Source organism: Equus caballus, chromosome 3 (genome assembly GCF_041296265.1).
Source record: "Equus caballus isolate H_3958 breed thoroughbred chromosome 3, TB-T2T, whole genome shotgun sequence".
Taxonomy (NCBI): Eukaryota; Metazoa; Chordata; class Mammalia; order Perissodactyla; family Equidae; genus Equus; species Equus caballus.
Genome location: NC_091686.1, coordinates 65,430,792 through 65,449,643, shown reverse-complemented (window position 1 = coordinate 65,449,643; position 18,852 = coordinate 65,430,792). Strand labels below are relative to the sequence as shown.

The 18,852-nt window shown below is 40.8% G+C and overlaps 1 protein-coding gene across 6 annotated transcripts in view; it reads left to right on the top strand.

Moving 5' to 3' along the window:
• The window catches only part of SHROOM3 (shroom family member 3), a 248,835-nt gene that overhangs the window by 119,120 nt on the left and 110,863 nt on the right, over positions 1-18,852 (top strand). The window contains exon 1 of one of the 6 annotated variants that reach the window (XM_070263642.1): positions 8,682-8,829. The exons of the other annotated variants lie outside the window; for them this stretch is intronic. Within the exon in view, the coding sequence (XP_070119743.1) occupies positions 8,750-8,829 (80 nt within the window). The 5' untranslated portion in view covers positions 8,682-8,749. Of the gene's footprint in view, positions 1-8,681; positions 8,830-18,852 lie in introns of those variants that run through there. 6 annotated transcript variants of the gene reach the window in all.

Below are 18,852 nucleotides of genomic sequence, written 5' to 3'. Positions count from 1 at the left end.
CAAAGCTAATATGTAAGCTTGCTCGGTAATGCAGGCGCCCTTGAACTGTATAAGGAGAGCAGAAATATTTTAATGTCAGATTCCTAGTTTATTCAGTGCTTTTGGGATGCGGTTCCTTTATTAAACGAGATAATCAGACAAATCTTTGCCTTCCCAGGAGGCCAAAGTAATTTCTAACCTACAATGGCAGTATGATTACAGTTTCAGCTTCATCAACCCCAAAGTAAATTGCAACAGGCGCTATCAAACATACAGTTTAAAATTTCCTGATGAAAAATTATAGGCCTTAAATTTTTTGTTTTCAAAATGTTTACCTAATCCCAGACAGCTAGCTACTTAGTTATGCAGCTATGCCAAAGTGAAATATAAGAGAACATTCTTCTTTTGGGGATATGAGATAAATCTCCATTTTCAACAATAACAGTCTCTCTCTCTCTCCTCCTCCTCCTCCCTCTCCGTCCCTCCCTCCCTCTCTCCTTCTACCTCTCTCGCTCTTCCTTACTCCCTCTAGCTGTCCTTTCTTAAATTACTTAAAGCCCTCATTGCTCCACATTATCTTCAAGATAACTCAGGATTTACACACAGTATGTCAAGTCTTCCTCTCCAGCCTCACACCTGACCAGGGCCTGCTTCCTTTCCTCCTTCACACTCCAGCCACTCCGATCCACTTCCAGAGCCTGAGCATACCAGGTTTTCTCTCTCCTCCTGCCTTGGCACATGTTACTTCTCTAGAATCCTTGTCTTTCCCTCCTTAAAGGCTGATGAGTATTCTCATAATATCGTATCTCTGTTTGCTCCTATAACCAACCACAGTGTATTGTAAACTTATCTGTCTGTCCCTTTAGACTCTAAAGACCTTGTGAGTAAGGACTGTGTCCATTTCCCTTACCATCATACCCCTCAGAGCCTAGCACAGTGCCTGGCATATAGTAGGTGTTCAGTAAATTTTTGTTGAAGCCTTGTTTGAGTCTGGTTGTCACTCAGCTTGCTTTACATGCAGAGAAATTACTTGACCTTTCATTTTATTAAAGGAGGAATTAGAGTAGAGGGGCAGAATGTACCCTGGGGTGTTTCATAACTCTGTAGGAGTCAGCTCTTTATGGTTTGATGGTAGGGGTGGCATTATGTAGATCTCAGATTGAAGCACAAGAGTTATCATGAGGAAGTACGAGGCTGTTTCATCAGGCTAACCCTAAGTCATGTGACACACACAGCTTAGAAATCAAAGGAAAGAAAAATCACCCCCGGCAAGTGAACAGTGCTTCTAGTGGTAAAAATGATTGTGGAATTTTACATCTCTAGGCTGAGATTATTTTAAAATTTGCCTCTGCAGTGAGATTAGGAGAGAATTGTGTGCTACATTAAAACTAATCCTACTCACCTGATGGTTAATTGTTGGTATTTAAATTAGTTGGGGACCGGCCCAGTAGCACAGCAGCTAAGTTCACATGTTCGGCTTCCACAGCCCAGAGTTCGCCAGTTGAGATCCTGGGTGCGGACCTATGCACCACTTGTCAAGCCATGCTGTGGCAGGCGTCCCACATATAAAGTAGAGGAAGATGGGCACGGATGTTAGGTCAGGGCCGGTCTTCCTCAACAAAAAGGAGGAGGATTGGTGGCAGATGTTAACTCAGGGTTAATCTTCCTTAAAAAATAAATAAATAAATAAAAATAAAAAATAAATTAGTTGAGTTTCACAAATGCTGCTTGTTGCCGCATTTCCACTAAACAGGTAGCTCAAAACTTTTCTTCCTTAAACTGTTCCTTCCTAAATATACATACCCACTATCTGTCTCAAATACTGCTTATCATTCATCTCCAAGTTGCACTAACAGTAAAAATTTCCAATAACAGCAATTGCAGTCAAGAAATTGCAATTAAGAAATTCCTGGAACTAAGAAATGTAATCTTAGTTTAACATGAGTAAAATTACCTAAATTAGCGACCATATATGCAGAGTTAATGTCAGGTATTTTATCTGCATCATTTCTGATCATCTCAACAACCCTAACAGGTAGGTGATATTGTCCCTCTTTACAGATGAAGGAATTGATCTCAGAGAGGTGAAAAGCTGTCCAAGGTCACATAGTACATGGCAGATCTAGGATTTGAAATTTGATTGGTCTCCCCAAGGCCCCTGTTCCCTACTGTATATTCATTAATTAATTCATTCAACAGATATTTATGTAGTACTCACTAAATGGCAGGCATGGAAAATGCAGTGGAAATAAGTTAGGTAAAGTATTTGTTTTCATAGAATTTAGATTCTCATAGGGGCACATAGATAATAAACAAGTATGTGAACAGACAAGTGAGGAAGATAATTCCAGATAGTAAGTGCTTTAAAGAAAACAGAACAGAGTCATGAGATAGAGAGGGATTGGGTGGGCTACTCTAGGTAGGAGGGTCAGAGAAGATCAGGTGACTTTTTGGGGGTTTTTTTGATGAGGAAGATTCACCCAACATATGTCACCAATCTTCTTCTTTTTGCTTGAGGAAGATTCGCCCTGAGCTACATCTGTTGCTAATTTTCCTTTGCTTTGTATTCAGGTAGCCACCACAGCACAGCCATTGACGATTGGTGTAGGTCTACCCCTGGGAACTAAACCCGGGCCTTTGAAGCAGAGTGCACTGAACTTAACCACTAGGCCTCAGGGCCAGCCCCAAGATCAGGTGACTTTGAACTAAAACCCAAATAATAAGAAGGAGCCTGCCACGTGGAGTGGTGGGGCACTCTAGGCAGAGGGAAAAATCAAGAGCAAGTTCCTTGAGGTGGGAACAATCTTGGGATATTGAAGGAAATGCAAGGAAGCCAGGATGGCTGAGGCACAGTGAACAAGGTAGGCTGGGGCCACATCATGTAGGGCCTCACAGCCCATAATAAGGAATTGAACTATAGTCTAAGTGTAGCATGAGGCCAGTGGAGGATTTTAAGCAAGGGAACAATATTATCAAATTTATTTCTTTGAAATAACACTGAGATTCCTTTTTGAGGAGCAGAGTGTATGAGGGCAAGAGTAGAAACAGGGAAGCAAATTAGAAGCTATTCTACTATTCTAAGGAGATGATGGTGGCTTGCTCTAGGAGGGTAGCAGCACAGATGGCTGAAGTGATGAGATTTGAGAAAGGTTTCTGAGATAGTGTCAGCTGACTTGCTGATGGATTGAATAAAAGGATTAAGGGAAAGAATAATAAAGGTGACTGTTGGGTTTGGGGCTGCACAATTAGGATGGTAATAGAGGCATTAATTAAGATGGGGAAAACTGGAGAACCACAAGTTTGGAGGGTAGGGGTGGGGTGGAGGGTGCTAAAGAATAGCAGAAGGAAGAGTTCTGTTTCCAACATATTTTGTTTGATATACTAATCAGATATCTGGGTAGGTAGTTGTATATTTACAGTTTGGAATCCAAGGGAGAGATAAGAGCTAGACAGAGAAAGTTGGGAGTCATCAACATATAAATAGTATTTAAGACCATAGAACCTTATTCACTCCCTAGAGAGTGTACATAGAGAAGAGAAAAGATGTGAAGACCCAACCCTGGAGCACATCAACCTTGGGATGAGGCAGACCCAGCAAAGGCAACTGAGAAGCAACTGTCAGTGAGTTAGGGGAAGGAGGCAGAACCCATGAGGGTGTGGCGTTGTGGAAGTCAAGAAAAGAAAGCATTTCTTAAGGAAAGAATAGTCACCTATGATGAATCCTGCAGTTGCAGGATCCTATGAGATGATCTCAAACCATTGACCTTGGCAGCTAGAGAATGATGAGACTTAGAGCCTGCACTTATGGAATGCTAGTCTTGTGCATTAATCAACATTCTCCCTCCAGTACACATTTTCACGCTGCTAATGAATTACCCCTCAAAATAAAGATAAAATGTCATGCATATACATTTTCCTTTTGGAAAGCTTTTTGGTGTTTTTCCACCTGACGGCTAGTAAAACAGATGGTTGGTTGATTGGTTGCTTTTATTATCTTTAGGATTGGCTCTTATTTTGGGTGTGGTCAAAGTAAAAATAGGGACATTTCCTGAGGAGTAATAAGTCCATGGGAGGAGTCCTTATCCTCTAAATTAGAAAAGCCTAGCACTCATTTGGGCCCAGGAAGTGCCCTAGACTGGAATTGTTTTTGTTGTTCTAATCTGAAAATGACAACCTAGAACACAGCCAATGGCATGCAGCATTTTATTATGGCAGTGCAGCTTTAATTGGTATGTAGAGGGCATGCCTGTGGAATTAGTCCTCGGGATATTGGCCAATCAGATCACTTTCAGCATTTCTCAATGTTTAGTTTCATCTTATAATTAAGTAACAACGATCATTTCCTGGCAGCTAATGACTGGCTAGAAGAGTTAGAAGCCTCATTAGGTTTATAATTTATCAAATTCTAAGCTCTTCATCTGCAGTGTTGCAAAAAGAGAAAGCAGCCTCAAATTCCAAAATGATTAAAGATAATCTCCAATCATACGTGTGAGTTCTTGTTCTTCAAAGACTGATTTTGTTGTTTTTCAAGTTTTAAAAAAATAATTGTGTATTATTGTACACGTAGGAAAAAATGTGTGACTTTGACAGAGATGTATTGAACTATGTTAACACACATACACATGCACGTGCTGAAACAAAAGTAGAACGGATAGGCCGTGTTTCCTTTGAAACTCTTAATGACAATTCCACACCCTTTCCTGAGAGCAGGCTTGACTGTCCATTAATCCCAGCAATAGCTTTATATTCACTTCACAAATGTTGATTGAGCACCTGCTATGTGTTAGGCATTATTCTAAATGTTGAGGATACAGTGGGGGTAAGGAGGATGGAGAAACAAAACCCTGTCCTTACTGAGCTGATATTCTTATCTTAATAATGTCTGTCTGCAAGATTACCTGTCACCAGGCCTGGAAGACTACAAATTAAAGGTTTTCAAAGTGTTCCAGCCAGAGGTAGAAGAGTGTCCTCACTGGACTACCTTGGCTGCCGTACCTCTGGTTGTCTTCTCATCAGTGTGGTCATTGCATTGTAACCCCAGCTTCTGCTAATTCAAGAGTCACTCACTGATCAACCCTCTTTCTGAGATTACAATCTTCTCTTTAGTGAGAGAAAGTACTTCTCTTCTTCTAGGGGACCTACTGCTTTTCTCTTTATTTTGGGACCTGACATGAGCTGGTCACAAAGGAAGCAGTGGCTTCTAATCCCTTGATGAAAACATTCATTTCTACAGTTTGATGCAGGGAAAGTCAGACCTATAATCTAGGTTCTGGAATTCTAGAAATGTGGAACTCAGGGTACCATGAATCTTGCAAATGACTTCCATCCTGAGTAGACCAGGTCTAAAAGACCTCCAGAGAAATGGAACAATATCTTTCTGAGGGTACCCATCCTTAGACTTTCATCAGAGTTACTGCTGGGAATCCCTCAGATGTCTTTCCCCTCCCTCTTCTCCTGATTCCCTTGGAGCAGGGAAACTTTTGGTGCTCAGAGAAACTCCATGGCTCCTCCACCACAGGAGGAACTCAGGATATGCGGTTCTCTGGATCTTTAGGGTTGGCAAAAAATGCAAAGCAGAACCCCAGGAAGCTTCTGGCATTTGGTTTGTGCTATCATGTTAATCCTGGATTTCAGCATCAGAGATCCCACCATTGTTGCGTGTGGAATCTGTGAGCACTGGCCCTGGTGCCTTCTGTGAAAGTTATCCTTCTGTTATCCCAACCAATTCTGTTGGTTATAGACTGTTCACAACTGAGAACTGGGACTACCCGGTTCTCATACAGCCAAATCCAGTTCTTCAAAATGGTTCTTGGGAACTCTTCTTGCCCTGAGTATATTTTATAAACAGACAGAATGTGTGCTTAATGTCCTCTTTATTTTATTAGAAGCTTGTTTTCTTCTATAGAAATTCTGAAATTTCAAGATGTTCTTCATTACTTTGTTGTAAGTGCCATGTGCAAATATTTGAAGGAACATCCAGCTATTTTAAAATCATTTGGCAGACTTCATGGTACAAAAACATACTCACATCCCTACCAGTTTAAAAAATACCCCAACCATCGGGAACCCAAGGGGAAACAAGTTGAGCTGGTAATGATTTAATGGACATCCTGAGTAGCTGCTTTCACATAAAGTAGAGGTAGGGACTCAGAAGTGGGCTTTTCTTTCATCCCTGAAATTACTATTAATTTAAAGTCTCTTTTCCTAATGTGCCTATCCACCCCATTTGCCTATAATTTCCCAAGAATTATAGTCTTTGAATTCATTCCTGGATGAGAGAAAAGATAGTTCTATATAATATACACTTTTATTTAAGTAACCAGGTGTTTTCAAAAGGAAGAAAATATCCAGTGCTTTTCTGAATGGGCGTACTGTCACGGAAAGATGGGCCTGGAGAGGCTGAACCGAACACTCGCAGATGCATTAGGGAAAGTCTCTCTGTTTCACATTGTTTTTCTAGGCCTAATGAAAACATAAGGGTTGAGGGCTTGGCCTCACCCTGGTAACATAATCAGAGATGGAACCTTGGCAGCAACATTTGAGGACAACAGAAAAATTGTTATGTTTAGGGGAGGGAAAGGCCTCAAAAAAGAGCGATTATTCTGAATAACTCACGCTCCTTTTCTCTTTTTGTTGTGTAAAATTCAATGTTTCCTCCCTCCTTTTAGCCTCTGCAGATGCTGATATTATTTTAAGAAGAAGGATGTGCTCAGGGGCTTTAGAAGCTGATGGCAACCTCACAGACACTGGCTCCTCTGGGCAAGGAGAGAATTGCTAAAAGAGATACAAACTGTAAAGGTAGAAAATTTGACCCCAAATGACAAATCTATGTGAGCTAAGGATGAATCCAAGCTTTAGAAGTTGTGGGAATGTCCTCAGTCAGAAGTGAGACAAAACTCTTTCAATGGCTTTCATTAGGTAATCACCCTAGTCACTAGGCCTAGGAATCATGAGTCAAAGCCAAGGACCGAAACCTCGCTAAGTCTGTGTGTGTTGGGTCTTGAAAGGAAGTATGCAAGGTTCTGGGTTCAGTACCTCTCCTACAATGCCCTCCCCCTCCCATGTCTCCAGGTCAGGTCTGGCAGGATTCAATGGCTCTGGATCTCTGCAATGAGTGGCATCTGAATGCTCAGGGGAACTAGGCAACACCACCCAACCTGTACTGGGATTGGAGGTTGGGTGGAGTGACGGCGAGCTGGGCACCTAAGAGGTTGTCTTTTTAGGGAGGTCAAAGAAAGCTTTTGCCAAGCCTGTTAGGTGAGTCAGCAGGAGACGTCAGTCTCTACTTTGTTCCTAATTTTTTTTTTTATAGCACTGAATATATAGAAACTTCAGAAATGAATCATCTGATATTGCATACTTATATTTATCCCTAAAAAGAGATGTTAGATGGTTGGTTGATTGGTTGTTATTTTCAATGCATGGGTTGCCTTTATACTCTGGGCATAAGTATTAAATTAAACAAATAAAAAATATTTTTAGGCTGGCCCCGTGGCTGAGTGGTTAAGTTCACACTCTCCGCTTCGGCAGCGCAGGGTTTTGCCGGTTCAGATCCTGGGCGAGGACATGGCACCGCTTATCAAGCCATGCTGACCTGGCATCCCATATGCCACAACTAGAAGGACCCACAACTAAGAATACACAACTATGTACCGAGGGGCTTTGGGGAGAAAAAGGAAAAATATATATATATTTTTTCAGTCAAAATCTTCTTTCAAAGGACCTGGTTAAATTGTCTAGCATACAAGGGGACCAGGCCAAGTGTATTCAACACTTTAAATAGCATGAGTCATTCATGAAGACCATCCCTTCTCATTTTCTTCTGAGTCTTCATCTGCAAATTTAGATCATCTTCATCTTGAAATTTAGATCAACTTCAGGAAAAAGGCAACATAACTGATTTTTTTTTTAAAAGCAAATTCAAAAAGACAAAAATAAAATGATCCCTTCTAATCTCTTCTTCGCCTGCAGTCTGACCAGGGGGATGAGTCCACCATGCATCAGATCAAGAGAGCCGTGTGTTGACTGCCTCTGAAGACTCTAAAGCTTTTGCCAACCCTAAAAGTGACCTATCTTCCTGGGGAGGGAGAGCCATTAGGTCATGAGTGACATAGACCAACGCAGAAGTCCTATGGACCTATATGAGCCCTTGACTCTGTAGAAACGAAAGCGGGCTTTGGGGAAAGAGAGAGAGAGAATCAGCATTCCACACACATTTCTAAGGCAGTGCCCTTGAAGCAGCCAGAAGCCAGATCTTTGAGAGGTCTTAGAAAATACCTCAACTTGGGTCTCGAAGAACTGCTGACACCTTTGGCTGGCAACCCTAAGCAGGCAGCTGGTGCTGGTTATAGGGAGACCTAAACAACCCCAAACAGAAGCCCATAGCCATTTACTGAATACCTAATAAATCCATGTATAACTCCATGGTCTCTATTGTGGAGGGATGTGCATTTTGTTGATGAGCCCCTGGTATCACAAAGCCCCCCCTGAAATGAATGTTTCTCTGAGGGGTGCTTGGGGTCTCTCGTTTGTTTTCTGCCTGTCGGCCATTTCCCCACGTCCAGCTCTCTTCCCTTTCCTGCCCACAGCAGAGCCTATTAGTGCAAATTGGTGATGAGGCAAGGTGGCTGGGAGGTGCTCCTGCACGGGGGAGTTCTGTTGTTTTTATAGCCAGCGCCAGCTCTGAGTGGATGGTGAGTAAGAGCCTCTTCCTCTTCCCTCTGGGCTGCCCTCCTCTCCGTACCAATCTTGCTGCTGGCCTGTTTTGGATATGGTGCGAAGCAAGGGCGGCTGCCTGGCTCAGATGTTCCCCAGGCTTAGGACCCAAAACTCAAGAAGGCAGCAAAATCTGTAAGTGAGGGCACCATTGGCCTGTGTTTCTCATTAGCCAGTATTCCTGCATGAGGGCTTCTGGGGAGAAGTGGCAAGTGCGTGGGCAATAGTACAGCATTCATTACTCTTAATTCCTCCATTCGGTAAATTGAAAGTGCTCGCTTGGCACACAAGAGCCAAATGGGTGTTGAATGCATCTTCCAGCGACCTTTGGGCTGATTTTAGGTTAGATGGCCTTTTCTCTAAGAGAATCCTATTTCTGGCAAGTTTCTTGTTTTAAAATATAAATAACATCGGAAATAACATCAAACATTCATTCTTATGTTTGAACACTACAATATAAGAGCAATCATGGTTATCCAGACTTCACTGGACATTGATTTTGCCGTTTTCCATCCTGCTTATAGAGCAGTGTTTGTTTTGGATTTTAGCTGCTATTTTGTGTACATTGCTAACATATTTGTCAGCTGCCAGATTATTACAAGCAGACATAAAGGGAAGTTTTCTTCTACAGAGACCTCCACAGTTTATGCTCAAAGAATTTGTTCTGTACCCCCTGTAGGGGAAAAAAATAATTCATTGATGTCTTTGTGTATACGTGTGTGTGGTTTCTTTCTTTCTTTTTTTTTTTCGGCAGCTGTTATCTGCAAAATTTCTGCATCTTTAGGCATAAAGATTGGTTTCTCATTTTGTAACATGATTTCTTTTCAGACTTGTAATTTAATTGAATCCAGCTTTGAGTGACACTTTAAAAAATGCTCTCCTGCATCAGAAGCGCTTCTCCAAACCAGGTGCTCTTTGCGCTCACCTGCTGGCATGTTTGATGAGTGGCCAGCTGCAGCCCGGTGTTCTGATTGGTGCCAAATCCATTCTCTATATGGGAGTCTGTTCTTGAGAAGATGAGTCATGCTAATTATTCAGACCTCTTCCTTGGAAGTAATGTGCCAAAATCACAGAAGCAGAAAAGCCAGAAACAGTATGAGGCTTGGTATTGATGGACCATAAAATCAGAATTTCAACTCATAATATTGCTTTGTTCTTAGATACATCATCCTTTCCAGCTATGAGCTCACCAACCCTTGCTCTATCTCTGGGCCAGTTGGCATCATTGCCGTTCTGTGGCAGGAGAATGGGAGATGTAGCTGGGCAAGCCAAATTGCTCCAAAGTCAGGTGATCTAGCTAGAACTGGGAGCCAACTCCCTTGACTTCTCTCCAGCCCCTTGCCGTCTGAGACAACACGGCTTAGAAGAGAGAGCTAGAGGCGAAGTTGAAACTGCCAATGTTGCCTGAAAGTGCTCTGTATTTGAACTATCATTCAGAAGCCAGGAGAAACCAAACAGGGGATCAAACAGTAGGTGCCTAAATGGAGACTGAGAGAAGACAGCAGGGAAGAAGGTTAAAAATGAGAAAATTTGGGATCTAAGTCCAAGAATGTAGGGAATATGCTGGAATATCCTTTTGGCAGACCGTGATGCTTCTGTTAACTATGAGCTGAAATATGCTAGATAATATCTGTCATACAGAAAGTACAGAATGTCCTCCAGTAGGAAATGGTAATCAAAGTGAAGCTAATGCATCAACTTAAATCATGAATTCAATAAAATTTTGAGTATCTCCCATGAGCCAGGTCCTGTAATATTCATCTTTGTAGCCTTACTGCCTATCACATGGTAGACAAATAAGATGAGTGGATGGATTGATGGATAGGTGGCTGCACGTTGTCCATGAAATTCTATTTTAAGGACTCCCTCTCTTCTCCTTGCTCTTCCTTCCTTGGGACAGCCCATACAATCCAACAGAGACTCCTGCCTCACCCCTTCCAGAACAACCCACTCACAGGAAGGAGAATTTCCTTAATGAAGGCAAGTAAATATGGGCCTGTGTGTGTGCCCATGGGGAGGAAGCCCTTATGGACTTTTACTCAGATTGAATCTGGGAAACCACGTCAGGAAGTAGGTCACACCCTAACTGACTCAGGGGAGTAACATTTGCGTGTCATGGGTTTCACTGCAGCGAGGCCAACACAGGTGCGTAATCTCTGGGTCAGGCATTCAGAGCAAATTTGCCTCCGTGGTCTCCAGAGCTCCACCACCGTTCAAGCACTATCTCCTGGGCTTGCCTCTTAGGATCCCAGCTTCATCTCAGACGTATGCAGCCAGGAACTAGGAAAGGAACACCAGACACCATTATTTATTGAATGCCCTCAATGCATTGGCCTCAAACCACATGCAGAATTAGATTACTGTACCTGACCAGTTGGTTCACATTTTAAACAAATAAATAGGCAGATAAAGCTGTATTAGGTAGAAGGGAAGGTGGAAATATACTACAGGGAGAGGTTGGTGCCGGAGTGGGGAAACCGGTCAGAGCCTGTCATTTTGAAAGCTTAAGTAGCATAGGATCTTAAAATATTTCAGATCCAGCTCCCATGTTTTTGATCAGCCAGAGGAAGGGCAAATTTGGTTGGAAGAGAGAAAGATGAGCCACACGTCATGCCCTAATGTTGATTCGTTCCTTTGTGGTTGCTTCTGTCTTTGGGCCACTGCTGTACCTTGCATGTGCCTCTGACAAAGCATGTGGCCAGCTGTGGCCAAGCGATTATTTGTTTGCTTTCTATCTCCTCTCACAGAACGTGAATTCAATGAGGGCAGGGACCTTGTTGTCTTCATCTCTGAATTCCCAAAGCCTGATCAATAAATGCGTGTTGAATTTACATATAATACCCACCTCAGTGACTATAACTGAGTCTCCAATGAAAGCTTAGGCAATAACGTTAGATGCTCTAGGAATTCAAAATAGAGGTAACTGGATTTGAGTGGTCACACAGCTTTCCTGAACATAGTATTACTCATTGGGTAATACTGCGTCATGAAGATGTTTGAAATTTAAACTTTTGACAATGGGAAGCCACTGAAACCATTTAAGCCAAGCTGTAAGAAATAAAGGGAAAGCTCAAAAGAGCTGAATCCAGCAGTACCAGGCAAGATAGGTTGGAGCATGAGATGCCAGAGGCAAGGAACCTGTGGAGGAAAGTATAGCAAAAATCTGTGAGTTAAGTGATAACATTCTGATCTCAGAGAGGTGACAGTGGGAATGAATTTCAAGATTCTGGGGAGTTTTTTGTTTTGTTTGGAGATAATTATATCATTTGTATTTAGAGGTTTCTCTAAATGAGGATTAAGATAACGATGGCGAAACCCTTTATTTAGTACTTACTGTATGCCAGCCACTGTTCTAAGAATTTTACATATAGTATTTCAGTTTGTCCTCACAACACTCCTCGGAAGTACTATTATTAGCCCCATTTGACAGATAAATTAACTGAGGCACAGACATTAAGAAACTTGCCCAAGGTCATACAGTTAATAAGATGTAGAGCCAGGTTTCAAGCCAAGAGGTAAGGCTGCACATCTCAAAGTCTTAACCACAAATACCCACTTCAACAGGTTCATGGGAGGATTTATGGTATGACGAAAGAGATTCTTAAATGTGATGTGTGTTATCCCTTCAAAAGGAGCATCAGGGGCCGGCCCGGTGGCGCAGTGATTAAGAGTGCGCATTCTGCTTTGGTGGCCTGGGGTTCACGGGTTCGGATCCTGGGTGCAGACATGGCACCGCTTAGCACGCATGCTGTGGTAGGCGTCCCACATATAAAGTAGAGGAAGATGGACATGGATGTTAGCTCAGGACCAGTCTTCCTCAGCAAAAAGGGGAGGATTGGCAGCAGTTCGCTCAGGGCTAATCTTCCTCAAAAACAAAAAAAGAAAAAAAAAGGAAAGGAGCATCAGTTTATCTATCATTATTATTAATCACCAGTCCAGTTTAAGGTGAGCAGTATCCAATAAAATTTAAAATCTGTAATACCATAATAAGCTTTTTCTTTTCAAACATTGATTTTCTTAACTTAAAAAATAATATTTATTATAAAAATTCAAATATTACAGAAATAACAGATATAGAGTAAATGTCCCATGCAGTCCTAATTGCCCCCAAATCGACCATTATTGGGTGGAAATTCCTCCAACTCTTTTCTTCTGTGTATGCTGACGTATTATCATCATTTATGTTAATAGTAGTACTTTTTCCAAAGGTAATCATACTATTTTGTAACATGCTTTTTCATTTAATATGTTTTAGACATCTTTTCATACCAGGACATGCAGTTTTATTTTATTTTATTCCTTTAAAAGTTATCTAGGATTCACTTTCACTTTCAGCATGACCCAGTCTGGATTCACATTCTTTTCCAGTCAGCAGAGCAGCAGGTCTGATGTGACCTAGATTCTTACCTCAATGCCACCGTTGTTCCTTTGTGTCTTGGACAGGACTCAAGGAGAAGCAAGCTCAAGTGGGACTCACTTTTCTGTTTCTATGAAATAATGGAAGCTCGCATTTCTCTAGTATTCACTATGAGCCAGCAACTCTTCCTGGCCCCATTTTATTGTTGAGGAAACTGAGGCCTGGAGACCCTAAGGAGCTTCCTTGCTCAAGGTCATACAGCTAGAAATTAGAAAGTCAGAACTCGAACCCTGGCTTGTTGACTCCAAAGCCTGTGTCTTTAGCACCACACTGTCTCTTTATCTCTTTTAGAAATCTTTTTACCTAAACTAGTTAATGTGAAGTGGTTTCCGTAGCATCACGTTGAGGTCAACGGCAGAGTAAAAGTCAATTAAGATGAGCTCTGCAACTTCTCTTTATGGCGCACTTCACAAATACCAGCACAAAGAGGGGGAGTTGTCTGGGGAAGCACCTTTCTTTCCGATATTTCTCTCTCTCTCGTCCCCCACAGATCACTAGTTAGGGTGGAGTTTGACCCACTGCCTCTCAAGAGCCCCAGAGGATGCCTCCTGAACTTAAACCTCACTTAGTATCTCTCCTGCTAATGGCGGCCATGCCAGGAGAGTTCCCAAAGATACCTTGGGTGAAGTGGAGTTCTCCATGTTCTAACTGGGCGACATGATGGCTACAGAAGGGCTGTATCTGTCCACCCAGTATACCCCTACAGAAATTTCAAAAGAGCCTATTTAACTAGATGATTGTAGATAAACAATCTTGGTGGAGCATCCTTAAAAGGACTTTGTTTTTTTGTTTTGTTTTTTGTCTAAGTGAACTAGACTGGTTTAACATACACCCTCTTTTAATGGAATAAAGTTACTCTTTCCTTAGCTTTGGGCTAGGAAAGCCTACACAAGGACATACAAGATAAATCCTATAGTCCTAGATCCCTGAAACCATTAATATTTGAATGATTTAGTTGTACCTAATTTTGTTGCATCGAATTATTTCTTCTCAAGGTAGGCATCTTCCTAGAACTTCAGGGTTGGAAGGGAACTGAAAATCCAAGCAGTTCAGTTTCTTGTCTCAAATGTTTTATAGCAGTCTCCCAAAGTGGTCAGCCAGCCTCCATATGAACACCATCAGGGAAAGTGAACTCACTAAGTACAAAAGCAGACTATTTCATTTTCAGATCATTTCAAATTACAACAGTTTTCTTCTTATAGTCACTCTATTATCTGCTGTCTCATAACTTCAGTCCTTTCATCCTTTTTGGACCAAACAGAAGATATTGACTGGTTTTTTGACTTTACCACCTTCCAGCCTTTTCAGGACGGTCACCATTTCCCTGCCAAATCATCTCTTTTCCAGGTTAGCCTTTAATTCTTTCACCTGTTACTCCCACATCGTGATCTAGAGTCCTGAGCTATTAGGGTCCTTCTTCCTTGATTGTGTTCTAAATTGTCCATGTCACTCTCAGATGGGTGACATCTAACACAGAACACAGTGCTTCAGGGAAGGCTGGATGAGGACAATCGCTTACCTTGTTCTTGATCGTCTGCTTCTATTAGGTGCATTAGACTTAGGATTTCACCCAATTCTTCAAAAGAAGGGCAAATGAAGGAACTTTATTCTGGAAAGTTTGTAAAGAAATCAACTCATCAATTTATTTTTCTTCAAGCAATAATATAGGAAAAAGAAACCTGTGGACCTAGATTTTTCATCTGCTGTGTTGTAGCGTCTTTCTGATATGCCATTTTTTTTGTCATAATATTTATCCAAGGTCCATCTATAAGATAGGAATTATGTGGAAATAACAATTTTTAACTTTTCTGAGTCGTGACTCCTGAGATACCAAATATTGGAGCTTCTTATAACTGTCTTAAAAATTAAAGAGGTGAAATATTGTAGAGTATGTCTTTATATGAGTGCCTCTTTGAAGTGGATGGCTAGCCCCTTAAATTTAGAGTAGGGTATTTTTTTAGCAATTCCCCCCACCTCCTTTTTACAGCTGCCTTGATGGAGTCAAGTTTCTGAGAATTCTTTCAGATTACCTTGAAAAGTTTACGACTTCCCTCCTTCACTGCAGGATTTAGGTACCCACTCCAGACCCAGATTAGTTTTCGTAACACTAGAAGAAAGTAAAGCAATAGAGTAGGTTTCCCTCAAAAAGCTTTCTTTGATTAGAAACTGTGTCCATGTCCATGTAAGATTTGATTACACCTCAGACTTCTCTGGAGAAATTACTGCTAGAATATACAAGACACTGTGTGGTAGGGGGTACATGAAGGTGGGAGAATACGTTAGATGCCCTTGTATCATTTTCTAAAAATCATATGATTGGGGGGTCTGTATAGGAGAGTCACTGAAAGTTCTTATATATAGGGAAACCACCGTCAAAATTAACACTGCCCCTCAGCCATTGGCTAAATAAATGAAGGAGGACAAAATCCTAAAGCAAATGAATTTTAAATAAAGGCCAACTAATTAAGCAGGGAATGTGTTGGATAAGAGTAGGTATATGTAATTACATAGTAATTATGTTGAAGATGTAATCACATGAATCCACCCCCTGCAACCATCCCCCTCTCATCCCAGAGACCCACATTGGCTTTGTAAAATGTGTGATATGGTTTCCTCTTCTTAGAAGGGTGACCTTTTCCAGGCCAATTAAAAGGTGCTGCTTTGAGGATATTGGAACCCATGCTCAAAGGGATAAAAGGAAATTGAAACTTCTATTAAAAGGAGCTAATGATGACTGGAGCAGTTGGGATTAAAAAAGAACAAAGTCAATTCTAAAAAAGACCCCCAAATCAAAGAGCTGCTTCTCTCATCAAATACCAAGAGAAAGCAAAATGATTTTTAATGAAAAATGGGGCAATGGAATCAGCCTTTTGCCTAGATTCTGGCTTCATCAAAACCAGTGAGAAGTTTTGAGGAAAATCTTTTGAACTTCTTGGGAGAAATGTGCTGCCTAAATTGAAGATAATGTCATAAAAGATAAACTAGCTTTCCTCCCAGATTAGATAAAATTATCCAGAAAGATATTAAAGGGGTAACAATAAAAAATAGCATATTATTAGGATTGATTTATAATTGATTCCCCATCTGACATAAAATAACTCATGGGTTAAAATCTAACTTTTTTTAAATCAAGATATAATTGACATATAACATTGTATTAACTTTAGGTGTACAACATAATGATTTGATATATGTATATATATGAAATGTGAAATGATTACCACAATAAGTTTAGTTAGCATTAATCACCACACAGTTAGTTTTTTTTCTTGTGATGAGAACTTTTACAATTTACTCTCTCAGCAACTTTCAAATGTATAATACAGTATTGTTAGCGATAGTTACCATACTGTACATTACATCCCCAGGACTTATTTATCTTATAACTGGAAGTTTGTACTTTTTGATCACCTTCATCCATTTTGCCTACCCCTTGCTTCTGGCAACCACCAATCTGTTCTCTGTATCTATGAATTTTGTGGGTTTTTTGGTTTTTGTTTTTCAGATTCCACATATGGTGAGATCACGTTGTATTTGTTTTTCTCCACCTGACTTATTTCACTTAGTGTAATGCCCTCAGGGTCCATCCATGTTGTCACAAATGGCAGGATTTCCTTCTTTTTTATGGCTGAATAATATTCCATTGTATATATGTACCACAACTTCTTTATCCATTCATCCATCCGTGGACACTTAGGTTGTTTCCATATCTTGACTATTGAAAATAATGCTCAGTGAACATGGGGGTGCTGATATCTTTTCAAGTTAGTGTCTTCATTTCTTTCAGATAAATACACAGAGGTGGAATTATTGGGTCATATAGTGTTTGTATTTTTAATTCTTTGAGGAACCTTTGAACTGTTTTCCATAGTGGCTGTACCAATTTACATTCCCACGAACAGTGCACAAGGGTTCCCTTTTCTCCATATCCTCTCCAACACTTGTTATCTCTTGTCTTTTGGATGAGAGCCATTCTAACAGGTGTGAGGTGATATCTCACTGTGGTTCTCATTTGCATTTCCTGATGATTAGTGATGTTGAGCACTTTTTCATGTACCTATTGACCATTTGTATGTCTTCTTTGGAAAAATGTCTATTCAGTTCCTCTGCCTATTTTTTAATTAGATTTTTTTTTGCTATTGAGTTGTATGAATTATTTATATATTTTGGATATTAACCACTTATTGGATATATGATTTGCAAATATTTTCTCCTATTCCATAGGTTGCCTTTTCATTTTGTTGATGGTTTCCTTTGCTGTACAGAAGCTTTTTTGTTTGATGTAGCCCACTTGTTTATTTTTGCTTTTGTTTCTTTTGCTTTTGGTATCAAATCCAAAAAATCATTGCCAAGACCTATGTCAAGGAGCTTACTGCCTGTCTTTTCTTCTAGGAGTTCTATGGTTTCAGGTCTTATGTTCAAGTCTTTAATCCATTCAAAGTTGATTTTTGTATATGGTGTAAGATGGTCCACTTTCATTCTTTTCATGTATCTGTCCAGTTTTCCCAACATCGTTTACTGAAGAGACTATCATTTCCTCACTGTCTGTTCATGGCTCCTTTTTCATAAATTAATTTTCCATATATGTGTGGGTTTATTTCTGGGCTCTCTATTCTGTTCCATTGATCTAATGTGTCTGGGTTTTTTGTGGGGTTTTTTTTGAGGAAGATTAGCCCTGAGCTAACTACTGCCAGTCCCCCTCTTTTTGCTGAGGAAGCCTGGCCCTGAGCTAACATCCGTGCCCATCTTGTTCTACTTTATATGTGGGACGCCTACCACAGCATGGCATGCCAAGTGGTGCCATGTCCGCACCCCGTATCTGAACCGGTGAACCCCGGGCTGCCTAGGAGCAGAACGTGCGAACTTAACCTCTACGCCACCGGGCCGGCCCCTAATGTGTCTGTTTTAATACAAATACTATATTGTTTTGATTACTAGAGCTTTGTAATATAGTTTGAAATCAGGAAGTGTGATGCTTCCAGCTTGTTCTTCTCAAGATTGCTTTGTCTATTTTGGATCCTTTGTGGTTCCACTCAAATTTTAGGATTGTTTGTTCTATTTCTGTGAAAACTGCCATTGGAATGTTATTAGGGATTGCATTGAATCTGTAGAATTCTTTGCGTAGTATGGACATTTTAACAATATTAATTCTTCCAGCCCATGAGAACAGAATATCTTACCATTTATTTATGTCTTCTTCAGTTTCTTTCATTAATGTCTTACAGTTTTCAGTGTATAGGTCTTTCGCCTCCTTGGTTAAATTTATTGCTAGGTATTTTATTCTTCTTGATGCAATTGTGAATAGCATTTTCTTAATTTCTAAAGTCTAGCATTTGATGACCTGTGATGCACACAGTGACAGTCATTAGGTGATTGCTGTGATGGTAATTATTGTAACCTTGGTAGGCTGTTCACTCCTTAGTACAGTTATAATATCCATCTGTATTAGTCTGCTCAGTCTGCCATACAGAATACCACAGCCTGCATGGCTTAAGCAACAGAAATTTATTTTCTCACAGTTTTGGATGCTGGAAAGTCCCAGATCAAGGTTCCAGCAGGGTTTGGTTTCTGGTGGGAGCTTTCTTCCTGGTTGTAGACAGCCCACCTTCTCAGTCTGTCCTCACACGGCCTTTCCTGGGGGCATGCAAAAGTGTGTGAAGAGAGAGAGAACAAATGAGCTCTCTGGTGTCTCTTAGAAGGACACTAATCTTCTTAGAGCAGGGCCCTACCCTTGTGACCTC